The sequence below is a fragment of the Propithecus coquereli genome, unplaced genomic scaffold, assembly GCF_000956105.1.
Source record: "Propithecus coquereli isolate 6110/MARCELLA unplaced genomic scaffold, Pcoq_1.0 Scaffold251, whole genome shotgun sequence".
In the NCBI taxonomy this organism is placed as follows: Eukaryota; Metazoa; Chordata; class Mammalia; order Primates; family Indriidae; genus Propithecus; species Propithecus coquereli.
The window spans coordinates 586,546-605,745 of record NW_012148075.1 but is presented as its reverse complement, the minus strand read 5'-3'; the positions used below and the strand labels follow the sequence as shown (position 1 = coordinate 605,745).

The window sequence follows — 19,200 nt, the reverse complement described above, 5'->3', positions numbered from 1 at the left end:
AAAGATGAAGAACTTACCGCATTTTATTACTTGAGCATTTGGCAATTTTACTTTCACACAGGTCTGGAAAGTGATGGCCACAGATATATCTTACTTCATAAATAAGTCTTACTAATGGGAATGGCACAAACTAAAGCCAGAATGCCTCTGGAAAATCCCAGCATGGTTCACTAATAATCACCATGCTATTCAGAAAAGGTTGCTGCTTGAGATACCTGAAGTACTCAGTTTGAGGGGAATGCTCCTAGCAGGCTAGCCTGATACTTACTTTGCATATAAGCCAGTCTTTACAAATATGGCAAATGAAAATTTATTGCAGTTTTCAGTAATTCTTTTTCATACAAACCAACCTTAAGTTACCCTTTTATAGAAATGATTTCACTTGGCACCCACCTTCTTTGACAAATACTTCTGTTTTGGGAAAATGTTGGTGACTCGAGGTTTATGATCTAGTGTCTCCCTGTTATCAGGTGCTTTAACTTTATATATCCTGACAAGCCAGTGCTCTGAGGTAAAGGCTTCCTCCAAATGCTTGAATTTAATGTCCTTGTTTCCAATCTCAGCATTACGCGTTCGGTCAAAACCTGGGGGTGTACGAAAATCCAGCTGCAAAAGTGACATCAGTATTGGATGTTAACCATATTGGAAAACACTGACTGTTTAGAAGACAGTAAATATTATTATTGTTAGAGTAATACCCTCTCCCTTTGAACTAGGAAAACAGAATCGAGTACCGTATCTCAATAGTTCTCACACACTGCTAACTAGATAGGAAGAAATCAAGAAGAGAGAAACTAAATACATCAGAGTAAGAATTCCATCGAATCCTCAGACTGGATGAGTAGCCTACAGGCATAAAAAAACCAAATCATCAAAAGGAAACCCATCAGAGACCTTTTTATAGGTACAGAGAAGTAACACAGAAAGGGTTTCTTTTCTGTCTCAGGGCCTTCCACTATATCTAGTCTTTCTGCCTGACATGTTCTTCATTCAGTTCTTTTGCATGGCTGCCTCCTTTCTATCCTTTAGGCTCAGTCCAAATACCATCTTTTCAGGAAAATATTTTCTGAGATTGGTGGTTGATAAGTTTCCTCCATTGTTCCTCACAGAAACTTGTTCAAATTTTACTCTATATCATACATTACTAACATTTTTATTTATTTTTAAAATTATTTGCATCTTCCACTAGGATGTAAGCTGCATGATGATTTTATCTTATTCATAGTGTAGTTTTACCTTCTGAGTGTTATTTGTTAAATAAATGCACAAGTAAGCAGTGATACTACATCTTGAAAGTGGCAACTACAAAGGAGGCTAAAAAAACCAAACCAAGGAAGAAAGATTTATGAGGAATAAACAGAAAAAATAGGGAAGGAAGGGCAACTTTAAAAATAAACTCTAATCCAAAGAGTGAATAACTTGTTCTTGCTTATTTACACAACAGTAAAAAGTTATACTTCATGTTTTAACCATGTATTATTCTTGACTAAGGCAGGCATCAGAATGAATGCAAGCTAGAAATATGGTTTAAAACTTATCAATAAACTTAAAAGACAGGGGAAAAAAGGTCCTTTGATGCTATCATTAGTGAGCAGAGAAACTATTTACCCCTAGAAAACCCATTTTCTCGGGTAACTAATTATTATGGTTAGTGCTTCTTTCCTAGTATGAGTTTAGAGACCAGGCAGTGGCCTTCAAAAGAAACCCAAACTCAAAAACCTAAATCTAGATTATCAGCTCCCTTTTTTTTTTTAAAGCCAGCTGCAGAGTAATTTCAGGTGAATAATGAGGAAACGAATGCCTGATTGTGCAAATCTACCTTGAAGCAACACAATAAGCAGGAACAGAGTGATGTGCAAACTCTTCTGAAAACCAATGGAGTGTTCTAGCCTACACCAGCCATGATTGTATTTTATAAAAAGATAAAATTTGTTTCACAAATTAAGGGCCCAAACAGACGCCCTTCAGTTTGAATAGTTATCTTGATTACTGGTGATTAAATAAGAAAATTTTCCTCTACTTTCTTAACCAGCAAGCAATATGGTACCTTAGTATGAAGGTAATAACTTAGGATAGACCTTTGACACAAAGCACAGATTAACAAGAGAAAAACAAATTTATGGACACGTGCACTGCACATCACACAGGGGAAACCTCATGAAAAGTAACTCAAAGCAGGGACTTAGAACTTTGGCTTATATAACATGTTCAACAAAGAATAATAAATTTGTGGAGAAACGACAGGACAAAATGAAGTTTTAGGCCTTCAAGGTGGGAAAGTGTAGAAAGGTAAATATATGGGAGAAACTAATAGAGTAAGGTTTTTTTGCAGATTCCTCTGGTGCCCTCTCTGGGCTGCTAAGAGTATATGGTTGTCTCCAGTAAAGGAGAATTTATGTCTGGTCTTTAGACAGAAAAGACGTCATATGGCAGAGAGAGCTTTTCCTCCATTTGCTGCTTCTAAATTGCCTTCAGCTCAAAAATTTTTATGTCAAAGAGGCATTTTTTGGGTGACATATTCTGGTTTCCTTAAAGAATCAAGTCACCAGTCCAACACCTATTATTTACAGAGAAGAAAAGAACCAGCTAGAGTTCAGGGAGGACAAAAATTGTCTGAGGGTTACATGACTTGACAGAGCCTGATCTACAACACTGGTGTTATGACATCAAGTCCATTGTTCCTTCTTTCTGCCACAATATCTCTTTGCACATTTACTCACTTTGCAGACACTTAAGGTTTTCTACCACATCCTTCTAATTTACTAGAAAACTCTGACCCAGGTAGTTCTAGCTATCTGTGGTAATGGAGAGCAGAGACAGAGTGAGCATCTGAATGACTATATAATTCAACTCTTTATTATAAGCTTTCCCCACCAAGTGGCAAAGTGACCTACCTAAGACCACACTGTTTCCTCCTAGCTGGCATCGCTCCCCGAGAGAAAAATGCCTTCCAAAAGCATGAGGTCAAAAGGTGGGATGGCAAGCAAAGGTTGGATTTGAGCCTAGTGTTAATAAATATTTTGGAAAGAAGTCCTTGATCTAAATTTTTTATCCTAATTTCTCACGAAGTTTCAGAAATCTAAATTCAGTGGAAAAAAAAACTCTAGATAAGCAAATTTCTCTACACAGCTCAATCAAAATATCATTATCCTGTTTTCTAGAGGCAAACAAAACTTATTTTTAAAATATTTTTTTGAATAAAGATTATAGAAAAACTTATTTAACTAACCTGCATTTCTCCAAATCTGTAGTATGACATTTTATACATAAGGCAATTCAACAAAGTGGGAGATCCTGCTTTGTCTACACGGAATTCTCCCTGTGGGGTAAAATAGTCACTTTCCTACAAGAAAGAAACCAGAAGTTTCTATGTCAGTTCAGTTTAACACATTCAAAGCTATAGTTTCCCCTTTTCATTTCCCCATAAGAACCAGCTTTTGAGGTATTTTCATAAAGCCATATTCAGTTACCTCTCAAAAAAATTAATCCCATCAGATTTTAAACCATGTTATAAAGCCTTAATAATTTAAAGAGAATGGTACCAACATCATGGTTTAATACCAGGTAGGGCTGGCTATCTCCAACCATCCTATCCTCATCCCATTACTCATTTTCAGAGTTTTTCTCAATGTTAGTCCTAAGTTTTTACACATGAACTCTGAAATCAGCTTTAGTGGAGGAAGAGAATATTTGGAAGACTCCTGTAGTAATTTTTACTGGGTTAGCTTGTAAATTAACCTCTACAAGGACGATTTGGCACTCCAGATTAAAAAAATACATAATTTTGAACCCAGAAATTCCTTGTCTAGGAATTAATCCTACAAAGATACTTGCATATAGGCAAAATAATGAATGCAGATAGTGATTTACTACATCATTGTTTATAAGACTAAAAAACTGGAAACCACCTATATGCCCATTAATAGGGATATAGGTTAAATAAATCATGGTACACACACATAAAAAATGGAACACACTGTGCATATGTTAAAAAAGGAATGAAGAAGCTCTCCATATTCTAATATGGAAAGATTGCCAAGATATATTGTGAAGTGAACAGGGTGTATACCTTGCTGGAATTAGAATCACAAGAAAATAATAATTGTGACTACCAGGGACTTTTTCTATTTTTTTAACTGACAAATCTATATGTACTTTTGGTGTACATGCTTTAAAATATGTATGCATTGTGGAATGGCTAAATCAGGCTAATTAACATGCATTACCACACTCATTTTCTTGTGATAATGAGAACACTTAAAAATCTACTCTTTGTAATTTACAAGTACATAGTACATTGTTATTAACTATGGAACAACTTTTTTTCTATTTGGGGGTAAATTTTATTATATGTCCTCTTATACTTTATTTTTCAACCACATAAATATATTTATTCACAAAGCTTAAAAATAATAAATTCAAAATGCACAGAAATTTAGGATTTCTATATATATATACAAACGCTCAATACATATTTGAAAACAGTGATCTATCACATGTCACATTTTAAACACTGCTAAAGCAAATCCACAAATGAAAATCACATGCTGGGAGCATTAAGTTTCAGAAAATTAATACAAGGAAATAATGTTTATTAATACACAGTTAAGAGGAAATGTTACAGCATTTACATCTGACCAGGAAATCTGAGGCTTTCCTCTACTTCATCCCTGTCAAATGACACACATGTGCACACATTTTCTCCCAAAGAGCCTTTTATTCTGGATCAGTGGCAAATTATTCTTATCTTTTGTGTCTTAATCACGTAAAGCACAATGCTGGATGCCCAACCTCTAGGAGTTTGCAACTTAGTGGGAGAGAGAAGACAGAATCTAACTACAAATCATGGCTAAGTGATTTGATAATGTTACAGGACATGGGTATATGAGGAAAGGGCTTCTGGAGAGGGAACAAGTCTGGGGTAGGGAAGGTATTCCAAGAAAGGGAATAGTAAAAACATATGTGTCAGGTAAGCCAAGAAAAGAAATCACAGGCCAGTTTTCTGGGGATAGAGTAGATCGGGTGAGTGGAAAAAAGTTGACAAGAGGTACAACCAACCATCAAAGGAAGGCAAAATATAAAGGTGCTTGCATTCCAAGGTAAGGAGTTTGGACTTTATACCAATGCTTCATCCCAGAGGTTATCTATTTTGTACCGGTCACTAGGCTGAAACTTCATCTACATTACTACAAATTCTTATAACAGTATTATGAATTAGTTATTCTAGGCATCTACCTTAGTGATTACCTAGTCTGCCTTGATCACCATTATAACTACAGATTCTGGAACAATACCTAGTGCTCAAAGCATATATCCTGACTGACCAAAAGTAACTTATGCATAGTACCAAGTTGACAGAGTTTTAGTTCTAACTCATGCCTGTTTTCAAGGCCTTTTCCTACAATTGACTGAAGTTTCTTAAGCTGAAAAGTGACATGATCAATTTCATATTGCCCTCAGAGAGGAAACAAGACCAAGGCAAAGATAACAATTTCAAGATTATTGTCCTATTTCAGGTTTACCAGCATAAGGATCAGTACTAGGGTGGAAGCAATGGAAATGGAAAGAAAGAGCTGAAGTGAAGGGATATGAAAAAGTATAAAGCAAGAAGTTTTGCCACGGGATTGCTTCACAGGGGAGAATGGAAGTACCAGGTCTGAGCTTCTGAAGTTTTAAATCCAGGAAACTCTTCTAGCATCTTTAACAGGTATTAGATCATTAAATATGAAATGTCCGATTTCGAATCAGAAGTTCAGCTTATTATATTTCAAACAGGAAGCAGTACAATTAATCAAAGTATGCACCTAAGCTATCCATACAGTTTTGCCATCTTAACGGTAGCCTGAGAACAAATGGTGATGAAATCACCAAAGGCGTTTTCCACAGCTTGTTGAAGACTGAATATTTTTCCTTGCAAGAAGCGGTCCAAAGCCTGGAAGAAGTGGTAGTCAGTTGGTGCAAGCTCTGGTGAACACGTTGGATGACAGAGAGTTTCCAAGTCCAGCTGCTGTAGTTTGAACAGTGTTGTTTTTTGCAACATGTGGTCTTGCAAGACTACTGGCCCATCTCTATTGACCAATCTCGGCTGCTTAATGGCAAACGACGTCATCATTTCATCCAAGTGGTGGCAGTAGACATCCACTGTCATGAGCTGACCGGGTTTCATGAAGCTGCAGTGGATAATATCAGTGCTGGACCACCAAACAGACACCATTACTGTTTTTTGAAGAATATTTGCTTTTGAACTGTGTTTTAGCACTTTGTCTTTATCCAACCATTGTGCTGAACACTTGCGATTGTCAAAAAGAATCCATTTTTCATCGTACATAACAATACGGTATAGAAATGTTCGCCTTTATGTCATGACAGCAAAGAAAGGCAAGCTTTGAGATAATTTCTCTTCCAATGCTTGTTTAATTCATGAGGTACCCATCTATCCACCTTCTTTACCTTGCCCATTTCAAATGGTCCAATATTGCTGGAATTGTAAAGTCAAACCTTACTGCTAATTCATGTGTAGGCTGAGATGGATTCACTTCCAGTACAGCTTTCAGCTCATCATTATCCACCTTGGTCTCAGGTCACCCATGTGGCTCATTAAAATCACCAGAATGGAACTTCTCAATCATTAGCCACATCCTTCTCAAACACTTAGTTGCTGTTTCAAGCTGTCTTTGCAGCACTTGTCTCGCGATGGATCTCATATTTGAAAATAACATGAATTTTTGACTCATCCATGGTTTCACAAAAATTGCTCTAAAAAAAAATTTGACAAATAATCACAAGCCAAACCATGCGGTTGAAAGAATGAGGATGTACATTCACAATAAAACAAGATGTGTCAAAATGAAATGTCAAAGATATCAACTGTCAAACAGTACTTAAGGAAATCGGACATTTCATACTAACCTAGAGTAAAGTCAGAGTAAGAACCTAATTTGGGGATAGGATGATGAAAACAAATACAATGCAATTAGCAAGATAAGAGAATTACTTGGACACCATGAATTATCTTTCACACACCTGGAATTATTGAGTTTCTTACCCGAATGTCTTTTGGATGTTCCCCTTCAGCTATCCTAACCATCCAGAGAAACTTGTTGATGTCATCACCAGAGTAGCCAATAACACCTCCAAAAATAACCAAAACATAATCTACGTCCAGAGTCCTCATGATTTTATAGGCTGCTGTTTCATTAGAAGACATAGCTTTTCCCACCTATAAAATAAAAAAATGAGAATGTTTGTACTTATTCCTATAATATATTAATAAAAATGAATGTACATTTTTACTTCAAGATGGAATTCATCTCAAGAGTTTGATTTACACGGAATTCTTTTTTGTAAAAACGATTTCCTACGAATCCAACAAATTTATTGAGCTTTATGAACATCTTATCTACTATATAACCAATTTATAGTTCAAATGTCAAAATCAGAATACATGTTCTAGTATTTTGCTAATAATTAAGTTCTGGCCCGTGACCTTGCTAACACATACATTTTTTCTCTCCAGTCTAGCAGACATCTGATGATTAGCTACAACACTAACAGAGGAACATAATTTGCATATCCATAGAATACAGTGCATTTATTTTACATATTTGCAAATTATTTTCTTAGTTTATAAAATGAAAAATGTAAGCCAAATATTTCAAAAGTTTCAGATTTTGCCTAATTCTCCAGTAAGTTAAATATATCATGAAATCTACCAGAAATCAGCCTACAATTCTGAATGATACTTAAATAGGGAAATACCATTCTTAAAAACAAAATAAATAAGCATATCTTGAACTCACTTTATTGAATGCATGTGTAAAGAAGTATTTTGATAATTCAGCAGAGAGTAGTTTTCACCCACATTTTTCCTATTTAGTCACAAGTAAAGTCTGATTGCTAAGTAGTAAATATTTACTTTTAATCAAGTACTTACCAGTGCTATGTGGCTGTTATTCCAGGTATTATTATCCACCAAAGTAGTTCTATTAGCCATTCCAGCTATCTGATAGCCATAATCCCACCAAGACATCACTCGGGCATGTTCATCTGTATTTTGCCTTAGCCAAAAGTAAGCTTCTCTAAAATCATCTAAGATATTCCTGGTGCTGAAAAGAATGGCACAATATTCTCTTAAATGAGAAATTACAAATGTGAAGAGGGTAACTTAAAATCTTGAGGTAATAAACTGCTAAATAATTTCACATTTTAAATATGGTAGTTAAAAGCCTCTATAGATAAAACAATGAAAAATTAGACTAGCCCTTCTCAAACTAATATGCATACAAATCACCTTCATATCTTACAAAAAAGCGGATTCTGATTCAGTAGTTCTGGGGTAGGGTCTATACTGTGCAAGTCAAATAAGCTCTCAAGTGAAGCAGAATTTGAGAGTCAAGGCAATATATTAATATAAATCAGTGGTTCTTAAATTTTAGCTGCACTGGAATCACCTGGGCCTGTTAAAACCACTGATTACTGGGTCCCATCCTCAGGTTTCTGATTCAGTAAGCTCAGAGTGGGGTCAAGAACTTGTATTTTCCACAAGTTTCATGATAATAATGATGCTGTGTGTTCAAAGACCACATGTTGAGAAGAACTAATGTATATGATTACGCATGCAGAAAAATTTTGGAAAAGAGCATGAAATACAATAATTGCTATCCATCCATCAAAGGTGGGGGAAGAGTCCAAAAAAACCCGAGGTAGATTCAAATGCGGAGCCTCACAAAAAACATTCTATCTTTTCAGAGAAAGAAAAAAAGTATAGGTATAAAATCCTTTTGTAGCCAAATTATTTTCTTACCCATCGTGATTGTAAGAGGCCAGGACCACACTTGGGCTGGAGTAGGCATTGCTTGTGACCCAGGTACAGTGGACTGCAAACATCATCAATAGCATCAGCATCAACATGGTGACAATGCTTTTTATATTTGGACCTAATCCCTCTTCAGTTTTTTCCTGTTCAGTTACATGTTTCCTCACTTTACCTGCCTGAAGGTTCAAAAAACTGGTCAGACAAATCTGCCATTTGATTTGCTTCATCAAGATACATTAAGGCTGTGGTCCCCAATCCCCGGACCAGTACCACGTCTGTGGCCTGTTAGGAATGGGGCTGCAGGTAAGCAAGCGAAGCTTCATTTGTATTTATAGCCACTCCCCATTGCTTGTATCCCTGCCTGAGCTCTGCCTCCTGTCAGATTAGCATCGGTATTACACTGTGACAGGAGCACAAACCCTACTGTAAGCTGCGCACGCGACGGATCTATGTTGCACGATCCTTCCGAGAATTTAATGCCTGATGATCTGAGGTGGAGCTGAGGCGGTGATGCTAGTGCTGGAGAGTGGCTACAAACACAGATTATCATTAGCAGAGAGGTTTGACGGCACAGAGACCGTAATAAGTCAATTGCTTGCAGACTCATATTAAAACCGTATCAGTGAGTGGCAAGTGACAATGTAATAATAGAAATAAAGTGCACAATAAATATAATGCACTTGAATCATCCCAAAACCTCCCTCTCCCACCGCCAATGACAAAAAGGTTGGGACTGCTGCATTAAGGGAAAAAGTTTGGAGAATGTTAATTTATCAATTTAACTCTATGACTTGGAAAATGTATAAACATCAGATATCCGTCTGTGGGTAATGAAATGTTTTTCTAAAAATCAAAGTAGATTCTCAAGTCAAATGAAAATCATAAGTTTTCCTGGGAATATACCAAATCCAGGAGCTGCTCAGAGATCAAAATAATATCTCCAGTAAGAAGCTGCTTGGAAACCCAGTTGTTCTTATGTTTTAATTAAATACAAAGGAGGAGCTGGGCACAGTGTTGCATGCCTGTAATCCCAGCCACTTGGGAAGCTGAGGTGGGAGGATGGCCTGAGGCCAGGAGTTCCAGACCAGCCTGGGCAACATAGCAAGACACTCTCTTCTCTTGGGAAAAACAAAAAAACAAAAAATAAACAGAAAAAAGGGAGATAACTAAATGGTCTCTTTCTGGAGATATAAAATCCTAATATATAAATCCTTATAAAATCTTGATTGTGCATCCTGCAAATGGCAATGTCCAACTATAGTCCAGACCATGTAGAACTTTTAGTACAGGAAAAAAGCTACATTAAAAGAATCTGTCTTCCAATTTCCAACTCTAAAGCCAACAGACTTGTTAAAAGTAAGATTACCTTAAAGATACAAAAAACTCCACCAAAAACCAGAAGAACTAACAGAAGTCACAAGTTCTAAATTACAAGGCTAGTTAAGAAACCACAAAGTAATAACAAAAACCAAAATATAACAACAAACACAAAAGCAGGTATGTGTTTTATTAACATAAATCTTTATGAATTATATTGATCTTATAGTAAAGAAAGAAAGAATTTATAAGTTAGTAACTACGTTAGGAAGTTTCATTGTTTATTGGTACATATTCAAGTAGCAAACCAAGACAAGTGCTTTCACACTTATGCCAACCAAGAGACTATAGCTTAAAAATCAATTACATTGTAGCAGCCAGTTACCTTTTGCAGGCTTTTTTCAAGTGGTACTTTATTCCCTTTACTATTCAATTAACCAAGTACCATTTTCAAACATCTTTCAAGTATTTAAAAAGTTTACACTGAATAATGGACCCTGATAAGCACTAGTCCACATGGTTTCAAGGGATTTACAGCGCCAAATCTTAAGTAATTTACTAGAGTATTGAGTTTCTGCTCTCAAAAATGAGAGGGTATTTTAATAAGCCTTAAGTATTTAGACAACAAAAAAACAAAAAAGAAATAAGAATTCCCTCTCTGATTACATTCCATTTTCTTACTTTAAGCTAAAAGACCAATCAGGATTAAAATTTTGAGGCAAACAGTGGAGATCAACTAGAAATGCCACAGTTTGTCTAAATCCTCAGTTAATTACATTTCTTAATATGAAAAATTCTTACTGTGGTGGAAAAATTAAGTAAAGCACAAAAAATTTTTGAAGGCCTTAAATTCCCCACCTTATCATACAAATTTCCTGGGTTTCTTTTGTCATCCTCATCACTGCTGTCCTCCACAGGTGGATTTTCCCTTTTCATGTCATCCCCCAAATAGTGCTCAAAAACATTTGAGAAGGCAATTGCAGACAGCATACAGACAACTGGAGTCAAAGTTAACATCAGCCGCACCATCACTCCAGCAAAGTAGACAGCGCTGATTGCATACAGAGCAACTGCAAAGACAAGTTCTCTTATAACACTTCGGAAAAAAAACGTTCACAGGAAACTAAACTAGATATTTAATATCACAGCATAAAACAAATCTAAAAGTAGTACACAATGTCTCACAAAAGACCCAACTATTTCTAAATTAATAATATTGACCAAGTGATTAACAGTCTATATTTAGAAGTTATAACTAGTGTCGACTAAAACCTACACATCAACAGTTTAGAAAAATGCAGATGATAATTTAATTATATTAATAGTTATGAGGAATTAGATTTAATTCATTATTTGTCAATAGCATCATATATTATAAAATCCATAGCTAACAGATGAAAACATTTTGTGTATTATCTCATTAGGTACAGCAAATTTATAGATTCAAATAAAGTCTATGAAAAGCCACTGCCAATATCTGGCATAAAGCCTGCTTTAAAGCAAGAATGGGATGAGAAGAACATAAGTTATTACTCAAAGGAGAAACCTGTAAAGTTACTGTCAAGAAACTTTACAAAAAATTTGAAACAAATTTTCAATAGCCAGAGCCTTCTAGATAATATGCTAACCACAGGAAAAGCCTCTACCATTTCTGGCTAAAGGCTATTACTTTACAAAGTCGATGAGTCATCTGAGCTCCTATCTCATCTGATGCTAATTAAAATTTTTTTACTGACTAAAAAATATATCTATCACACCATATTCTTAAGTGTATAACTCAATGAACTTGTATATATGTATACATCTATGTAATGACCACCCATTATAATGATATAGAACATTTTTGTACCTCCCCATGACTCTTCTCATTCAATAACTGGCCGCTCCCCTATAAAAAAGGTAACTACTACTTAAGACTTCTAAAATATTTAGTTTTCCTTATTCTTGAAATTTACAGAAATGGAATCATATAAGTGTTCTCTTTTGTATTGGCTTCTTTTATTTACCCATACTGTTCTCTTATTAATTGCTGTGTTTATTCCATTGTACAAATATGTAAAATTTATTTATCTATTCTACTGCTGATGACCTTTGGAATATTTCTATTTAGGAACTCTTATGGATAAAATTACCATGTGCATTCCTAAACATGTCCCCTGATGGATATATTGCACTCAATTCTCTTGGATATATGTATAGGAATGGGACGGTTGAGTCATGAGGTGGGCATATGTTTAAGTTAAATCTTTTTGAATGATGCAGTATTAACATGACCGTATCCAGAGTCCATTAGACTACATAAACTAGAGAAGAATGAGTGTGTCATTCTTTAGTAAGAACTCATGCAGGTGCTATTTATTCTCTCTTGACTCCACTCTGGAATAGTAACCTGAGGTGTCACTCATGGTACAGGCCCCATATTTGTACAAGTTCAAGTGCTGGTACTATAAATTATTGGCTTGTGTGATCCTATGCATGTAAGAAAGCTTTTCTCAGCTTCAGTTTTTATCATATGCAAAACAGCCACAGCATACTTCTTGTGATGACTATTATATCATGTAGAAGCCTTTGGTTTATTTTGTCCATTTATATTTTAAATACCAGATCCTAAACACTTGGTTTTCAAATATTTTGTATTTCAAATCTTATTAGTTGGAAACATACACAAATCTATCAATGAAGAGGGTGTTTACTGAAAGGTGATCCTTATTCCATTATATACATCATAAAATGTACTTTGCTATGAAACCTGGATGATGAATGTCCCTGAAAACTACTTCTTAATCAAATCTAAATTAGAAAATAAAGTTAAGACTATATTGTCAACAAAGTTATAATTTTCAATTCTCAACCAGACTATAATGTTAACATTAACCTCTCAGAAACCATAATAAATTAAATGCAAAATATATATACCAGTCCTAAATTAAAACAGCTAATAATTAAAATATATATAATACAAATTCAATTAATTTTTCTTGGTTATACACCTATGTAAAATACAGGAGAAAATTTATCTTGAATATACAGAGTCAAAGAAAAACAAAACTTTAAAGTGAAAAATCTCAAAAAGGAAAATAATTATTACAAATCAAAGTTTTCATTAAAAAACCTCTTACCAAATACTCTTTCATCGTTGATATTTTTAATGCAGAACCATAGGCCTGCTGGGAAGGTACATACAAGAATATGTAGATCAAAGAAGAAAGATACCCAAGTCGTAGGTTGATGCTCAGACACTGATGCAATAATTGGAATGTGTATTTTTGCATACCTGGTATTAAAAAAGTTAATATTTACAATTAAGTGATAAAACAGAAGCTCCTTTTAGATGAAGAAATTTTCTTTGACTGTAGATACGGTTCCTACTCCCCACCCCTTCTTGTTTAAATGTACATTCCGATGTAACCAGCTATACTGAAAATAAACGTTTGGTCCACATCAATAAAACTAAAACGAATATGTCCTCTGTAAGAATTACTAGGGCCCATCAAAAATTGTTGGCTGTGATTTCTAATCCAAAAATCTTTGCTCTAATAAGAATTTGTTCTGCAGTTTAAGTCAGCATCTTCCATGTTGCCATCAACAAGCCTCACTATCTTTTGGACTTATCGTTACAGGTTGAACATCCTTATCTGAAATGCTCAAGACAACAAGTATTTTGGATTTTAGAATATTTGCATTATACTTACTGGTTCAGCACCCTAATCTGAAAATCCGAAATGCTCCAATGAGCATTTCCTTTGAGCATCACTACTGGAGCTCAAAAAGCTTTTCAGATTTTGGGTACTCAACCTGCAGCAGATATACCTTACTCAGTAATTATACCTTTCTTACACAATGCCTTGCTTGACAAGGACATGGCATGGAGGCAGGTGAGGATGAATTATTCCTGAAACACCCTGAGATTCCAAAGTAGTCAAAGTTTAGAAAGCAAAAGTGTAACAGACCATAAGGTAACCTAGTAATTTAACCTAATCAGAATAACTGTCTACAACTGGGGCTTTCCTTCAAATTCTCTGGTGATCTATAGGCTAAACTCTTGAAGTATATGTCTAAATGTTAGCTCTAGTCATTCACACATAATTTTCTTATTTATGCCCTTTAATTAGACCTGGACATGAGCCCTTCTGGCATCAGAAAGCATGCCTGTTCAATAAATTGGTTTTATTGGGCCACCTGGGGCATAATAAGACAGAACAGCAGAACAGGAGAGAAGGGCAGAGTATCAACCACAGATATTTTCTGATGTCCAGGAAAAAATTTTAGGGCCAAAAAGTTTTATTGAACTAGTTGTCTAATTTAAGACCAATTTTTTAAATTAACTGATTTTATAATAGTACTCTAAAAAATGCAACAGATATCCTCTAATGTTATGGTCCCCAACCCCCAGGCTGCAGCCAGATACCGGTCTGTGGCCTGTTAGGAAACAGGCCTCCCGTCGGCACCTGAGCTCTGCAGCCCCCTCAGCGACACCCCACCCCACCCCACCCCACCCCACCCCATCTGCTCCAGTCCGTTGAAAACCCATCTTCCAAGAAGCTAGTCCCTGGTGCCAAAAAGCTTAGGGACTGCTGCAAATGTGTTTCACGGATTTAAAAAAAAAAAAACAACACACACACGCACAAAGCAAAACTAAGAAACTTAGATCATGTGATATTAGAAAAAAATTAAATTTTCTTCATATCTATGGTATACGGATTTATAAGATAGCACCTATCCTTAATTAAAAATTAAATATTACTAAAAGATGGAAACTTTACATTACTAAAAACAAAATCAATCTTTAAATTGCACAAAGGTTACCTTAATATTTTGACAAACTAAGGAGTTGCCCACGTAGAACAGAAATATAAGACTTACATTTTATAACAGGTATTATAACAAAGATAAAATATAAGGAATTCAACATTTATTAAAATGGCATATCCTAGGTACTTTAGAAATGTTGCCCAAGTACTAACTGAAGTACTGACAATACAGATAAAAACGAAGGAAAGAATATTTTAATAAATACGAGGCCAACTAACATAACCGTACTTACCCAGTATCCCACAATGAATAAAACCTGCCACTCCATGGTGCAATGTAACCTTGGAAGGAAAAACACAGAGGAAATTATTCTGCATCTTTATTTTGTAAATCTTCTATTGCTTTTATATTAATTGTTAATTATGGATTGACGTAAGCTAACATTCAAAGAATTTCAGTTTTCTTTTACAGGTGCGAACCCATTTCACATGGATGGCAGTCAGATAAAATAATGTAGTGATCAAATAAAAACAATATCCACGAGAACCCCTTTCCAGAGAAACACAACTTATGTTGATAGAGAAAATTCTCGAAAGTTTTCTAATTCTCTCTTAAGCTTCTAGTTGACAAGTAAAATAAGCCTAAGGCTTTTAAACGACACTGCATCAGTTAAAAGAAAAAAAAAAGGGAGGGGGTATCTAAACAACCTGATCCAGTATGCCGGATCCAACCAGATAAATTATAAAGATGATTTTTAAACACTCGTGCCTTTTACTTTTGTCAGTCCTTCATGATTTTATGAGCTAGGCTGGTACATTCATTTGACAGATGGAATAACTTTAGAAAGAATTTGACTTGTTTCTAAGGACTAGTAAAGTCAGAGTTAGAGAGTAACTTAGAATCCAGGAGTAGATAGAAACTGATTTGGCTGACTGTTTAAAAGGGGAGCCACGTGGAGAGGAAGAGGGGGCGAGCACGTGAGAGACGGCAACCATATAGTAGGTTAATATTAGAAAGTCTGAATTTTTTTTTTTTTTTACAGTTTTGCCCTATTCATCCAGCAAAAGAAGGATGTTTAAAAGTGGATTTATCAGAGCCTGAAGTAGCAAAATTAAGACACTTGTCTTAAGTTTAACGTAAATTAACATACTTTACTTGTCAACTGTTTAAAAAAAATCACACTTTATAGTATTGCTATTCAGATTTTAGAAACTTTGACTATTATTTTTACATTGTGTATACAGAATATAACTATAGTATCTGACCTACTAGGATAAATGGAATATGTAAAATATTTGTAAAAGACTTCCTTTTTGAATAGTAATCTAGAGGCAAGATTCATATCCTACAGGTGATGACACCTACCTGTATAAGTCAAATAGATGACACTAAGGAACACAGCACCTGCAGCTAGTGATACACCCAAAAAGAAAAGGGTCTGGAATTCTTGTTTTGTTAATCGGTCTCTCAGATACTGCAAAAAAGCATAAGCTTGCAGCAATGCAAAAACACCTAGTTAAAGAAAAGGATCATATAATCAACAAAGCACTTTTCCAAGGCCATTTAAAAACTTCCATTTCAAAGAACTTCTTAGAATACTGCCTATACCATTCATACCAAAAACTAATTATTTCATCTAGTCAACATTTCCATTGTCAAATGACAGTTAACCAACCAATTAATACACCTCCAAATTCTATTACATAGTTTTTGAAATGATCAAACTCCCCATATGTGTACCAGGCGAGAAAAAAAATCCCATTTGACCGAAGCCCATTTTAAACACATTAAGTTCCTCCCTTTCCCCTGTATTTTAGTGACGTTTGGTGGGGGAGGGGGGAGGAATAAAAACATCATTAAAAAACAATCCTAAAATTTGCTTTGCTGAGTGAGACAAGTGATTTGGAGATCAAGAGAATTCTGATACATAGTTACTGTTTATAATGGAGTGATAGGATGTGATCTTAATTACACACTTGGGCAAGATTCTAAATTAGTGTTGGGGTTCAGGACACACTATCCCAAAATATGGCACCTTGGCATTTGAGAAAACAGCAGAAGCAGGAAGGTCTGGGGTCTCTTTGACCTTCTCTTTGTTCTCCCCTGAAGTAGGCTATAAAAGAATTCTCTGACCTTTTTCTAAGTAGGTTATAAGATCCTCATTCCAGAGAAGATCCCCCCTATATCCAGAGGAGAGGAATGAAGACACAGAGACACCATGAAGAATCTGAACGAACAGGCCTTGTTAAACTCTCCCCAGTTTATCACCATTAGATCATACCCGCCTCTGTCCAATAATACTTCTACATGACTGTCCTCTCTTCATCAAATCTAAGCATAAAAAAAAAGTTCTCCCTATTTCTTTAGATTTTCATTTCTGAAAGGCTCCTGTGTCATGTAAAACTTGTATTAAGTTAATTTGTATGCTTTCTTCTTGTTAATCTGTCTTCCGTTACAGGGATCTCAGCCATGAACCTTGTGATAGGAGGTGAGGAAAAGATACTAATCTTTTCTCCCCTACATTAGTAAATATAAAGATGAGTGCTAAGATAAAATTAAAGCAATAATAAGATTAAGTATTTAATTATCAAAATATACAAAACATGCATGATACAAAACTGCTAAACGTAAAACTTTATACAAAGAAGATGTGAGAACCCTCAACCATCTGGAGTACTGATTTTTAAAAATAAATTTAATCTTAAGAGTTGTTTTAAAAGTCCATTATAGAATGGTCAAATAAGTGTTATCAAAGATTTAGATTTCAGGAAATGTAGCAGGTGCATATGCATAAATACAGTCAGGTGATTGTGTAACTACATAGACATTGCTATTCATTATTGTATACTGAAAACTAAATATACATTTCTCTGTGCCTGAAATTATGACTTGGTAAATCGATAGTATCAAATCAGAAATGTAAATAAAAGCATTTCACAGATTTTAAAGTGCTATATAACAATAAGGTAGTGGTTTGTAAATATTTTGGCGAGTGGTTCAAGCCCCACTGAAAATGTGATGATAAACTCTATGGAATGCCACCTCAGAAAGTTACGTATACTGATATTTACATAATATCAATGTTTAAATGTTACAAATAAAATAAATACTGATGGACTTCCTATGGGTCATGGGACTTGCACTGAGAATCTGATAAATTTTTGTTCACAAATCTCCCATAATTGTGACCAGTTTAAATTGGAGGTGATGGTTGTTGAAAATTAAACACCACCACCACCACCAAAATAATAAAAAAAGGTCATTCCCTTGGAAGACTGGCTAATCACACATTCACATATTCTTTAGTAGGAAAAAAATATATATTCTTCATACCTGCAGCTGCCATGTGTTCACTTGTTCTGATTGGCTGGAATCCCACAAAAGGTATCTGCATGGATAATATTAAACCCACAATGTAGAAAGTGCTATATGCTATAAAGACAAAATAGGAAACAAGGATAATTTACTACTACCATGAAGTACTCAAAAGCACAAGTACACAGATAAATCTTAATTTTTTAGCAAAATTTTAACTGAATTTTAAAAATTGAATCTTTAAGTGGTTATTTTATTTGATGTGTATTTGTTAACCACACATTATAAATTATGAATATTGTGTTAACTTTTAAAAATATTGTTTAAAATACTTTATTTTGTAGAATATTTATAACAGACTTGTGCTGCTTTCCTTTCCTGCAAGTGGAATCAAGTTTGTTTCCATCTATCATTAGTAATTATTGACACAACCCAAGAAGCTACCTAATATATATATGTAAAATTAAGTAGACACATTTCCTATTGGCATTAATCCAAAACATGAATGACTTAATACCACCAGCATATATAAATACCTGCTATTGTCTCAAAAGCTCTCAAGCACTTCATACTTTTTTATGGTCTCATGATACTGTTTGTATAGTACATATGAGTAACACAAAAAATTCAAATGTCCACCAAGTTTTCTGTGATTAAAGAGGTAAATACATAGAAATCAAGCCATAAAGCAGACCATTTACTGAATTTAGAGTCTCATAAAGGAAAACTATTTGTTCTTGGCACTGAGTATACTAAAGTATTCTCATCTAAATTGAATTAATGTCAATCTAAATGAATAGGCAAATTGGGGAGGTTACAATTTGTGTAAAAGACTGTTTTGGGGTCACATGTTCACAGACCACGATTACACCAAATGATCAGAGAGGAAGTATTTGAAATCACTGTAACTAAAAATTAATTAGAAATGAAGATAAAGCCCATCTGAAATAAGTTAATGTAAAAATTATTCCATTTATAAAGGTTATTTGTACATTTTTATA

At 34.8% G+C, this 19,200-nt stretch overlaps 1 protein-coding gene across 1 annotated transcript in view; it reads right to left on the bottom strand.

Annotated features, from left to right (window-relative positions):
• Positions 1–19,200, bottom strand: part of STT3B (STT3B, subunit of the oligosaccharyltransferase complex (catalytic)) — a 114,304-nt gene that overhangs the window by 4,227 nt on the left and 90,877 nt on the right. Inside the window, exons 6-15 of the mRNA XM_012646881.1 lie at positions 18,218–18,316; positions 16,250–16,396; positions 15,177–15,225; positions 13,252–13,406; positions 10,991–11,202; positions 8,804–8,991; positions 7,934–8,105; positions 7,046–7,219; positions 3,230–3,343; positions 394–606 (exon numbers count right to left, since the gene is read on the bottom strand). Coding sequence (XP_012502335.1) covers positions 394–606; positions 3,230–3,343; positions 7,046–7,219; positions 7,934–8,105; positions 8,804–8,991; positions 10,991–11,202; positions 13,252–13,406; positions 15,177–15,225; positions 16,250–16,396; positions 18,218–18,316 — 1,523 coding nt within the window. The remainder of the gene's footprint in view (positions 1–393; positions 607–3,229; positions 3,344–7,045; positions 7,220–7,933; positions 8,106–8,803; positions 8,992–10,990; positions 11,203–13,251; positions 13,407–15,176; positions 15,226–16,249; positions 16,397–18,217; positions 18,317–19,200) is intronic.